We start from the raw sequence: 12447 nt of genomic DNA, 5'->3' as shown, positions 1-12447 counted from the left end.
AAAAAATATATAAAATAAACAAAGATTTTATTGTTTATTTTCAGTCTAAAGGAAAAAGAGGTTGTTGCTCAAGTCACCATATGGGTTTTGTATAGCTGGCACAATAGACAGTTATTTCCCAGGATTATTTTGATGAAGCTTCATTTTTCATGTGAAAAATTGTTGCACAAGTTAATTTAAACCTTTTTTTTCATGATGTCGTTTTTGGGTTTTTTGTGTAATCTCTGACTCAGTGGGAAACAAAAACAGGAACTAATAAATTTCAAAAGAACATCCATTTCACAGCATTTTCACAACAGTGAAATTTAATGGAAGACTTGACAGTTGTTTTTTGAAGTAAGTTGTTGTGTCTGTTTTCTGAAATTTGGTACTTTATTAGTCCTTTTGGTGTGATATATGTGAAAGATCCACAACAGACCCAAACGCATTTTCATGCTTTTCAGCTCACTGTCGACCACATACCAACAACAACCACAACAGGACCTAGTTCGGTCTATTTATGCCGGTGAGGTGTGTGTGTTGACACCGCTCACCTCCCCCACAGCTGCACCGCACACAAAGCTCTGCCACAATATAATATACAAAATAGAACCAAAATCAACAGTTTCTGTCATTTTAGAGAAAACTGCTCAATCATTGTGTTCAACTGTGTTTTAATTTCATATTTACCAGAAAATTCAAAATGGCAAACGTCACATCCACTGATGACAAAGTGAGTGATCATGCTGTATACATTTGTTATGCAAGTTTTGCAAGGTTTTGCTAAGCCTCGCAAAACCGTCTTGAGGGTGGCAGAGAGGTACAGGATTATAGCTCTGCTTTTATTGTCACATCACATGTTCTGGTACACTGGTACAGCACATATGAGTGAAATGCTTGTGTGCAAGCTTCACAAGCAACAGAGGTGTGATACAATAAACATAAGACACAACTAAATGTAAGAGCAGGAATGTCAGAATTTTAAGAATAAATATATGTACAAATATAAGAATGTATGCACATTACTAGATATTTATACTAATTATATATATACAAATAAAATAAAATAAAATATACAGAGGTCAGCAGTTGAATATTGTGCAAAAGAAATTGCATAGATGTATGCATAATGTCAAAGTTGCCTGATGGAAAAAGCTGTCTCTCAGTCTGCTGGTTCGGGACCGGATACTCCAGTACTTCCTGGCTGACGGAAATAGTTTGAACAGTTTGTGGCTGGGGTGACTGGAGTCTTTGATGATCCTCCCTGCTTTCCTCAGGCACCACTTTTTGTAGATGTCCTGGAGGGAGGGAAGCTCACCTTCAATTATCCGTTCAGAGTACCGCACCACTCTCTGGAGGGTGGTGCAACACTCTATTATTGCAGCCTTTTTCATTTGCTGGGGGCCATACCATATTTGGCTTTTAATCACCTCTTTCTATATACCCAAAGATTGTAAGGCACAGGAATACTAGCATATCGCTTACAATATTTGTGAAAAACATACGTATTCTCATTGCTGGGTAAAACCTCTGATGTGTATGCTCTCGCAGAAGTTGTGAAAGCATCTGTTGAATCATTTGCGCAGTGAAAATGTGTGCAGGAAGAACAGAGAGACAGACACTGGTCAGACTGTAGATTTCACTGCACAGAGATCTGCCGTTCAGTTGGAATTGCACAACCTTCCATTAAACAGCCACTTGTTAAATTAAATGTTGATTCAGTCTGTAAATACTTTCATACAATACACTTTGTATTTATTTAATGTCACAACTTTTGCATAATCGCTTGAAGTCATCCATTTCTATTTTTCACTTTTTAATGCTTCAAGTCAAAGTTTTGTACAGCTAAAGATGTGCATTTTAATGTTGCACTACTGTTCCTGGAGATAATAAAATGCTGTCAAAATCCTATGAAGCTGTTTTTATTTTTCTCTTTTCTTTGAAATCTGTGACATGTGACTTTAGGTTAGACTGAAAAATATTCCATTGTCATCGGTCACCGAGGAAAAACATTGAGTAATACCTAGAGTGAAATGGACTCCACACACAAGCATTTGTTGTCACAGGATCACAGCAGACTCATTTCATATTTGATGCCATTTGACACGGCCCACTTAATTAAAATTGCATTTAATCTTCTGATTTTTATGGCTATACTTATTTATTTATATTTATTTATTTTTACAACTGTATATATTTGTACCAAATGCATTTATTTAATTCGTTGGGTTACATGAACTTGACCACATCAGTGATGTGATCGTGACACCAGCTTCGGCTCCGCCCACTGAAGAGGACGCCATATTTTTTTGAGGTCTCTGCAGACAAATATGAAGGCTGAACCACGGTAACATAATAATGCAAACACATGGCAGTGAAGATCGCTAAGGTGGTGTACAGTACAGTACAACACAGGGGAGCATGATTGCAGAAATAATAGTGCAAAAGCAACCTAAAAACTAGATAACCAAACTAAAACCTGACATTACAAAGAATAGGTGTAGAGGAATTACAGCTATAATAAGAACCAAACCCTGGAACACAAACAAGTGTGACCAGAATCAGAGTCTTGGTGAAAAAAGGGGTGAGTGTAAAAGCGACGCTCTTGAATTACCGGTCAATCTACGTCCCTACGCTCACCTATGCTCACGAGCTTTGGGTAGTGACTGAAGCCAAGTCAAGCCAAGTCAAGAAAGCCTTTATTTGTCACATGCAAGTTGCCCTGCAGCGAAATGGGCAACTTGCTACGCGGGCATTTGGAACGAAGAGTCTAAACACAGTTTGTTATCAGGGGAGAAATTGTTTCTTATGTTCAGCTCCAGCCTTGAGACCACAGCTGGCGCCGATATGGTAGCCGCATGAAATAATGGTGGTGTTCTTGCTATAGTGTGAACCATGGCATGTCAATTTTACAGTCGATCTAATGTCCATCACTGGTTCCTCGCCATTCCCATTGGAGAGCAAGCTTTTCCAAGATGTCATCCGTGCTGCATCTAATGAGTCCATTCTGAGAAGCCACGGCTCACTCCATCATTCCAATCAACATAGCAGGCAGCCTTGTGGGGATTTGAACAGCTGTTTCCGCTTTCTTTATTCTTCGATAAACCAGTGCCAAGCCAGTGCCAAGCCAGTGCCGATCAGCAAGAACCCTGTTATCATGATTCCAAAAAGGTAGATGTCATTTATTTATTTATTTAGGACAGTGCATGTTAATGAACATAAATGTAAAAAAAAATTACATGAATGTAAACATACCAGATTATAGCCAAGGGCTAATTTCCATCTGTTGTCCTTAAGCATAAAAAATAGACATAATAATTCATAAAAATTCATCATTCATTCATAATAAAAACTCCATCACCAAACTTACACATACACACCATTCTGTTCCCAAATAAAACATTAAAACTATACAACTCATACATGATCACACACTTGATTTGTCCATAACCAGTTTTTAACCTTTGCGTTAAACAAATTGAGTGTAGAGCATTCTCTAATGGGTTGAGGAAGACTGTTCCACAGATGGCCTCCCTTGACAGAGAGGACGTTCTGCCCAAATGCTGTCCGTCTGTGGGGTATAAACAAGTGGGAAGTCGGTTTTTTGTCAAGTAGTTTTAAACTTCTTTTATAAATATTTTCAATAGTTTTAAGTGTTGTTGGACAAGCAAGTGACCAGGATGTCAAACAATAGTCCATATGAGAGATCATCCTTGAGTAAAAATACGTTTTTGCAACATTCATATTTAAATTATTACGTATATGATTAAAATTTCGATTATTGAATTTAAGTACCTGGGACACTTTATTTATGTGACTCTTGAAGGATAATGTTGGGTCTAGAATGACCCCAAGATATTTAAATTCTGGAGCTAATTCAAGCTCTACTCCATCCAGGAATATGTTTGACTGCTTCAAGTTTAAGGGGCGTTTTGAAAAATACATGCAGACAGTTTTTGAGGTGTTCAACATTAGGCATGAGTCCTCCAGCCAGATATGCATTAATGCTAAAGCAGTTGTAAGATCTTTTGCCACCTGCTGGACACTATTTTCTTGCATATATATAACTGTATCATCCGCATACATTTGAGCAAATATATTTGGACAGACTTCAGGTAAGTTATTGATAAAAAGAGAGAACAATAAGGGCCCAAGAACAGATCCTTGAGGAACCCCTGTATCACAGTCTAAATATGGAGATTTAACCCCATCCAACACCACACACCGTTTCCTGTGTGAGAGATATGAGGCAAACCACTGAAGAGCCTGACTGGAGATATTAAACTGAGTCCATCTGGACAACAATATCTGATGGTTTACAGAGTAGAAAGCCTTCTTCAGATCTAAAAATACAGCTCCAACACAGGGACTCTTGTCCAGCAAGCTCTTCAAGTTCTCCACTAACATACACAGGGCAGTATCTGTGGAGTGACTATTAGTGTCTATCCAGAGTTAGACCTGTTTTCAGGAACTGCTTTAGTAATTGATCTCTTGTTTTCATTAAATTCTTGCACTCTTTGTTTAACCAGGGCAAATTAGATGTTGTCTTTATTTTTTGTCGACCTCTAATGGAGTATGTTGATATAACATCCTTAACAATGTCAGTGAAGTGACTGCTGCAGAATTGTGGATCATCACTACACAATAAAGGCTCCCAGTTAACTGATGCTAATGCTTCTGCTACATTTTGTCGCTAACTTCTTGGTATAAATTCATAAAAGGATCTCCTGTTAGATGAACTTTGAAAGTCATTCTTAACCCGTGATTTTATAAGTTTTCTAGAACATAATATAAAATTGTGGTCTGAAATACCAGTGATAAAATTATAAGATTTAATAATTCGCTCGGGCTTATTACTGAAAACCAGATCTATTTTAGTTTTAGAGTGTCTTGTTATTCTTGTGGGTTGTTCAATGTGTTGAGTAAAGTTCAAAGTCTCCATTATGTCCTTGAGTGTTTTTGTGTCCTTTTCACAGTCCCAGTTGACATTAAAATCTCCCATTACAATTATTTCATTAGACTTATTATTTATAGTATGATATTTAAGTAATATCTGTAGTTGTTCATAAAAAATATTCTTTGCGGAAGGAGGGCGATATAAACAGATCAACGTAAATGACATTTCTGGGGAAAGAGTGATTTTAACAGAAATATGTTCTATTTCGACATCTATTGGTGAACTAAGTAAAGAGCAATCCAGGTGTTTTTTTTACATACACAAGTGTTCCTCCTCCTCTTGTTCCAATTCTATCCCTTCTGAATACTGTGTACTCTGGAAAGACAACCGCAGACTCAGGAGAAGAACTTGTGAGCCAAGATTCAGAGATACCCAAAATAGAAATATTGGAATTGCTTAGAATATGTTCCAGTTGCTCATGCTTTGGTAAGATAAGATAAGATAACCTTTATTAGTCCCACACGTGGGAAATTTGTTTTGTCACAGCAGGAAGTGGACAGTGCAAAAGTTATGAGGCAAAAATTAGAATACAATAAGAATAAATACAGTACACAACTGTACAGAATAGAATAAAATAAAATACTATATACAGTAGAATAAAATAAAATAAATATACAATAAGATAAAAATAGAATACAAATACAAATACTATATACAACTGAGTAAAACATACTGCGAATGTTAATATGTCCACATAGAAGCCCCTTTGGTTTATTTTTAGTGTCCCAGATTACTTTAGCCTGATTAAATGTCTTTCAGATCTTTGTTCCTCTGTAAATTTTAATAGCAGGATTTCTTGTCCTTTTGTTGACAATGCTATGAGCATTTAATGATGAGAAACCCTTTACCGGAGACTGTAGTTTGGGTACAGCAGGTGGGGGCCCAGGCAGCCAAGATGGGGGCCCAGGCAGCCGCGTTGGGGGCCAAGGCAGCCGAGGTGGAGACCCAGGCAGCCTAGGTGGAAGCCCAGGCAGCTGAGGTGTAGGCCCAGGCAGCTGAGGTGTAGGCCCAGGCAGCCAAGATTGAAACCCAAGCAGCTGAGGTGGAGACCCAGGCAGCTGAGGTGGAGGCCCGTGCAGCTGAGGTGGAGGCCCAGCTAGCTGAAATGTAGGCCCAGGCAGCTGAGGTGGAGGCCCAGGCAGCCGAGGTGGAGACCCAGGCAGCTGAGGTGGAGGCCCAGCTAGTTGAAATGTAGGCCCAGGCAGCTGAGGTGGAGGCCCAGGCAGTTGAGGTGGAAGCCCAGGCAGCCAAGATTGAAACCCAGGCAGCCGAGGTAAATGGTAAAATGGTAAATGGCCTGTATTTATATAGCACTTTACTAGTCCCTAAGGACCCCAAAGCGCTTTACATATCCAGTCATCCACCCATTCACACACACATTCACACACTGGTGATGGCAAGCTACATTGTAGCCACAGCCACCCTGGGGCGCACTGACAGAGGCGAGGCCGCCGAACACTGGCGCCACCGGGCCCTCTGACCACCACCAGTAGGCAACGGGTGAAGTGTCTTGCCCAAGGACACAACGACCGAGACTGTCCAAGCCGGGGCTCGAACCAGCAACCTTCCGATTACAAGGCGAACTCCCAACTCTTGAGCCACGATCGCCCGAGGTGGAGGCCCGAGCAGCTGAGGTGAAAGCCCAGCTAGCTGAAATGTAGGCCCAGGCAGCCGAGGTGGAAACCCAGGAAGCTGAAATGGTGGCCCAGGCAGCTGAAATGGAGGCCCAGGAAGCTGAAATGTAGGCCCAGGAAGCTGAAATGGAGGCCCAGGCAGCTGAGATGGAGGCCCAGGCCTAGGCTAACTAGGCTAATTAGTTGTAGCCAGTCCAAATCACTGATGTTTGAATTAGGTCCAGGATTTAGTTCTATATCACCAGCCAAAAGTAGCATCAGAACAAGTTTCAGAATCTCCAGCAACAGTTGTGGTATATTTGATTGCTCATGTTTACCTGGGGGTGGTCTAGCATGACCAAAATCCAAGAATCTTGTGAACAAAAGATGTTGACTCCATTTGGCTGGGAAAGTGGTTTAATTATCCAGCTTTCTTGGACATGTCGAACTCCACAGAAGATAAAAATGTATAAAAACAAAAAGACAAGTTGATGTCAAGATCCAGGGGTTTTTAGATGGGTTTTTTGGCAAACGCACAGGACCTGCCAAGCTGTGTGTCTGCAACCTAGCAGCCATCTTGTCTTCAATGGGCTCTCCTGAACCCAGGCTTCTCGTTGAGAAACGGGTGTCAATTGCATTCAGGGACAAGATGATCAAATCCATAATTCCTCTTTTAGGTTTTAGAGAACAGACTGTGAGACTCTTCCAGGGTAGAGGGAGAGGAGTAGACAAGACTAGACAGAGACATGAGAAAGCCAAGCAGGAAAGATAAGGGAAGGGAAAGGAAAGGGAGAAAGTGTGACTGCCTTCGTCAAGAGCCAGAGAAGATCACTGAAGACTGAAAGAACAAGATCGCCGATACAAGTGGTGGAAATGAGCTTTCTCCAAAGGATGGCTGGCCTCTCCCTTAGAGATAGGGTGAGGAGTTTGGCCAAGGGGAAGGGGCTAATCCTCCACATCGAAAGGATCCGGTTGAGGTGGTTCGGGCCCACCAAAAGGAGACACCGGGGCAGACCCAGGAAATGCTGGAGAGACTTTATCTCTCGGCTGATCTGTGAACACCTTAGTGTTCCCCTGAGAAGACAGAAGAGACGTCTAGGGAGAGGGAGGTCTGGCCTTCTCTGCTTTGGCTGCTGTCCCTGCAAACTTGCTCCAGAGAAGTGGAAGAAAATGGATGTATGAATGGTTTTAGCTGCCAAAAATGCCACAGCAACTCAAATATCCAGGCTCTATAACAATGCCATATTTCTAGTGTCACATGCAGATGACAAGAACTGGTGGGGTCACAGTGTTGTCCTACAAGGTACTGCAAAGGTGTAACAGAAAAAAACAGATCAAGAGTGTGAGGCTTCTTTTTTACAACAGTGAGGTGTAACATGTTTTGTTTCATCAAGTTTTCTTCCTCCACTTATCTGCATACTGATCAAGAGCCTTTTCCTGTTGTTCAAGTTTACCAATTTTAGTATGTTCTTCTACTTTTTATGCTCTACAAAGAATTAGAGATATCATACATTTACATCATTTTGATTATCTGTGTTTGTTTTTGTCACTGGAAAATTGTACTTAGTAGTCAGTATAAGCTTTTAATGATATAAGTTTACATGTGATAGAATACTGCATGATGACCTTTTTATTACTTAGAACTGATTGTTCTTTATAAAACTTGTTCTGATATTTTTATCTGAATCTTCCCACAGCGATAGTAAGAAGCTGAACAAGCAGTTCTGAACTCTTACCAGGAAAAAGAGCTGCTTCCCACATTCCACACACACACACACACACACACACACACACACACACACACACACACACATATGCACATGCTCACGTACCAACATCCCACTGAACAACTTTTCTTGTGTATAAATAAAGACAAGTGCAAGAACAGAGCGCTGATCACAGGGCCCCCACTCTCGTGTGAGCGCTCTGTGACTGCCCTTACAAGTAAAATCTGCAGCGTGTGTGTGTCTTCACTCTCTGACTCTCAGCTGAAGAGGTGTCTTTTAGAATAAATCTCTTGACAGTTTTATATGTATTTATATTATGTCTACATTTTTTTCCAGCAAGAAAATAGTTTCTTCCTAACAGTACTAGGGTTTCTGCTTCTTTTCTCATTTTTTATCAGCAGTATCCTCATGCTTAAAAAAACACAAAACAGAACAAAAGGTTTTTTTAGTCTGTTTCAATTACACAGCTAAAACAAATGAAGTAAAATAAACATGTGTTTTATTGTTCATTTTCAGTGTATAGAAAAAGAAGAGGTTGCTCACGTCATGATGTGGTTTTTGGTAGGGCGGCGCTCTAGCTCAAGAACACGACAAACTTTAAGATATCTCAGGATCATCACAGGTTTTTCACCACAGTGCAATTCAGCAGAAGACCTGAGTTTGAGGTAAGTTCAGAGAAATGCAATATGGATGTAGGCAGTTATTTGTTAGGTTTAAATTTGATGACTTTTTTTGTTTCATGATGTGGTTTTTATTAAGGCAGAATCTCTGAACTAATGTGAAACAAAAGGAGGAACTGTTAGTTTTCAAGAGAACACCCTACAGCTTTTACACAACAATAAAATTCAGCGGAAGACTTGAAAGTTGATGTTTGTGGTAAGTTGCTGGGGTTTTTTTTGAAATTGGGTACTTTAATCCCTTTGGTTTTATCTGTTATACAAAAACTAGAAACAAAATAAACAGTTTCTGTCATTTTAGAGAAATTGTGATTGTGTTTAGTTGCATTTTATTTTGTATGTATGTTTTATTTTTTTCCAGAAAACTGAAAATGGCAAATGTCACATCTGGACTGAGTAATGATGCTGTGTTTGTTTTCTGAAATTTGATACTTTTTTAGTCACTTTGGTTTTATATAATATACAAAAACTAGAACCAAAATCAACAGTTTCTGTCACTTTAGAGAAAACTGCTCAGTCATTGTGTTTGATTGCATTTTATTTTATATGTATGTTTTCCAGAAGATTGAAAATGGCAAACTTCACATTCACATCCAGAACGAGTGGTCTTGTTGAATACATGTGTGATACTAATGTTCCCACCATCACTGGTCCCCTTTTCATCTTGATCTTCATCCTCAGTATCATAGGCAACAGCCTCCTCTTATGTGTTGTCTTCATCTACGAAAATCTGAAAAGTATCACAAATATTTTCATCCTGAACCTGGCCTGCTCTGATTTAATCTTCACCATCACACTTCCATTCTGGGCTGTTGATCACCTACACAACTGGGTCTTTGGGGACTTTGTCTGCAAAGTTATCACTGCTGGATTCGCTGTTGGTTTGTACAGCAGTGTCATTCTGCTGACTGCTATGACAGTGGATCGTTTCATTACTGTGGTGCTGCACAACTGGCCGATCAGCCATGGCAGAGTGAAGAAGTGTGCAATTGGTACCTGTATAGCTGCCTGGGTCATCAGCATCTTAGCGTCCCTGAGTGATGCAATGAAAGTAAAGGTTGAAAGCTGGGAAGGTAAAAACTATTGCTATGATGAATCTGAAGACACGCTTGGACAGTATCTACAAGTGTCACTGCTATTCTTCCTCCCATTTGCCATCATTATTTTCTGCTACTCTGCCATCCTCAAGACAGTTTTGCAAGGTTTAAACAGAAGGAAGTTCAGGACTGTGGCTGTGCTGTTGTGTATTGTTGCAGCCTTTTTCATTTGCTGGGGGCCATACCATATTATGCTTTTAATCAAGTCTCTCAATACAAACAATGATTGTAAGGTACTGAAACGGTTAGCAGTTGCCTACCATATCTGTGAAATGCTTGCCTATTCTCACTGCTGTATGAACCCTCTGCTATATATGCTCTCGCAGAAGTTGCGAAAGCATCTGTTGAGTCTTTTGCGCTGTGAAAAAGTGAACAGGAAGAAGAGAGAGAGAAGCACCAGCCTGAACACTTCACAACAATTCACACTGCAGAGCTCTGCTGTTTAGATGGAACTGCACAACTATCCATTTAACAGTCACTAATAAAATTAAACCTTGATTCAGGCTGATACAGTCATAGTACTTTGATGTGTAAGTGTATTAACTCATTCATTGAGGCAAACAGAGAGCAGCATTTAGAGTGTCATGGACTGTAAAAGTAACGATATCTGGTGTATTTTTCCTTTTACCTTCAGGCTGGAAATATGTTCATACAACATCGTTTCTACTCATTTAATTTCATATCTTTTGCATAATTCCTTGAAATGAAACAGAATATTAAATAAAACTTGAAAATATGCAATGAATTATACAACTTTGTATTTAAAATATTTGATGTGACTTTTTCATTGTGTCACAGTGATCCTGGTAGACTCATTTCATATTTCATTTCTAAATCTTCTTTAAAAAATTGCATTTAATCTTCTGATTTTTATTCCATTCACCTTTTCTAATATATTTTATTTATTTAAACCTCCTAAGGTCCAACAATAAATTTTTGTCCTGTGTCTGTGATGTGAGTCTGAGTCTATGCAGTAAAAGTCTGAGTACCTCACATTTTCAGCCAATGTCCACCTGTCCAGAGCAGGAAGGTGAAGGCTCAGAGGAGGACATATCAGCTTTTGAGTGGCCTGAGTGGGGAGCTACCATTAATAATAAGAAGAACTGTTTAATGCAGGGCTCTGAAGTTTAGACATTACACATAGAAATGACATAGACATTATGAGCTTTTGGTGTCTTTATTTTGCCCTTTATCGGGCTCTTCAGAGCCCGGTTTGTCCTCTGTCTGAATTTTTACCTTCTTGCTCTAATGTCTGGCTCTCCTCCACCTAATCTCCTGACAGCTCTATACGTACTACGGTTACATTAAGAAAAAAAAGAGTGACATTTTAAACTTAAACTTAAAATAGTATTTTGAGAAAAGAAGTCGAAATGTGGAGATTTCAGGTGTCATTTCAAGCCAAAAGACTGCTATACCTTTACAAAATGTTTAGATGAGGTAGGTAAACAAACGGATCAGCTGTCATATCATGTTTTGTGGTAGAACATGCGTCCTTTGTTTTACAATAGGGCGTAACCCTAATGTGTTGAACTCAATTTTAATACTCCTTGCTGAGAAAAGCATGAACTTGTAAGATCCCAAACTTTCCCCAGAACAGCCTGGAAAGCAACATTTTCATGTATTTCGCAACTTAAACCACTTCACAATATTCTGTCCATGCTTGGCATTAGCAAAAGTTCTTTACAAATAAAATTAGAGAAAAAATTACTCAAAATCATCTCACAGAGGCCAATATGAGGCCAGAAACTAACATAGATTAGCAGATACTCTGGCAAAGGCTGGTAGAGAACGCTGGTCTTAACTACAGCTGGTCTGATTAGCTTCAGGTGGGAATCCTGGGAGGAGCAATGAAGGCTCCACCCAGAGGAGGCACTGTGGAAAATTATCCGGTCTTTAAGTGATGACATGATGAATCCTGCTTTCGGGTACAAACTACTCTGCGTTTAATAAGGCTGTTCTGTTTTTAACATGTTTTAATTCTTTTTATCTTGTTCTATTTAATCTCAGCAAGCCCCAAAAAACAGTCAGTGATCACTGTCTGCCTCTCTTGGTTTTTATTATCACTATTCATTTTAAAGCTCTGTTTTTAAAACTTTACGATGTAACTAAAGACCAGGCAATGCAGCAGTATATTAATGCCTAAACTGATATTGTGGATAGATTATCTCAGTTGTTCTCCTGACTGAAGTTTGGTCCGTTTGCAGCATCCTGCCATGCAATTGCATTTGTCCCAAACCATCAGGAACCCTCATGTTAACCTTTATCGAGTGGAAAAAAGTTAGCATTCATCCTCCAGCTTCACTATTTATCTTATGCCAACATAGCTGTGTTGCTAGTGATCATGTACCACACCATTATATTCCAGCTAGTCCAACTTCAGTAACCCTGCAAATGTCA

General features: G+C 39.6%; 1 protein-coding gene across 1 annotated transcript; it reads left to right on the top strand.

Moving 5' to 3' along the window:
• Positions 1-9503: 9503 nt before the first annotated feature.
• LOC308383652 (chemokine XC receptor 1-like) lies at positions 9504-10496 on the top strand (the record flags this gene model as incomplete). Its single annotated transcript, XM_080861701.1, has 1 exon — positions 9504-10496. The coding sequence occupies one exon, from the start codon at positions 9504-9506 to the stop codon at positions 10494-10496; it is 993 nt and encodes a 330-aa protein (XP_080717827.1).
• Between the last annotated feature and the right edge of the window lie 1951 nt (positions 10497-12447).

Source organism: Rhamphochromis sp. 'chilingali' (genome assembly GCF_963969265.1).
Source record: "Rhamphochromis sp. 'chilingali' genome assembly, chromosome: 16".
NCBI lineage: Eukaryota > Metazoa > Chordata > Actinopteri > Cichliformes > Cichlidae > Rhamphochromis > Rhamphochromis sp. 'chilingali'.
Note: the sequence above shows the minus strand (reverse complement) of the source record. Positions and strands in the feature narration are given on the sequence as shown.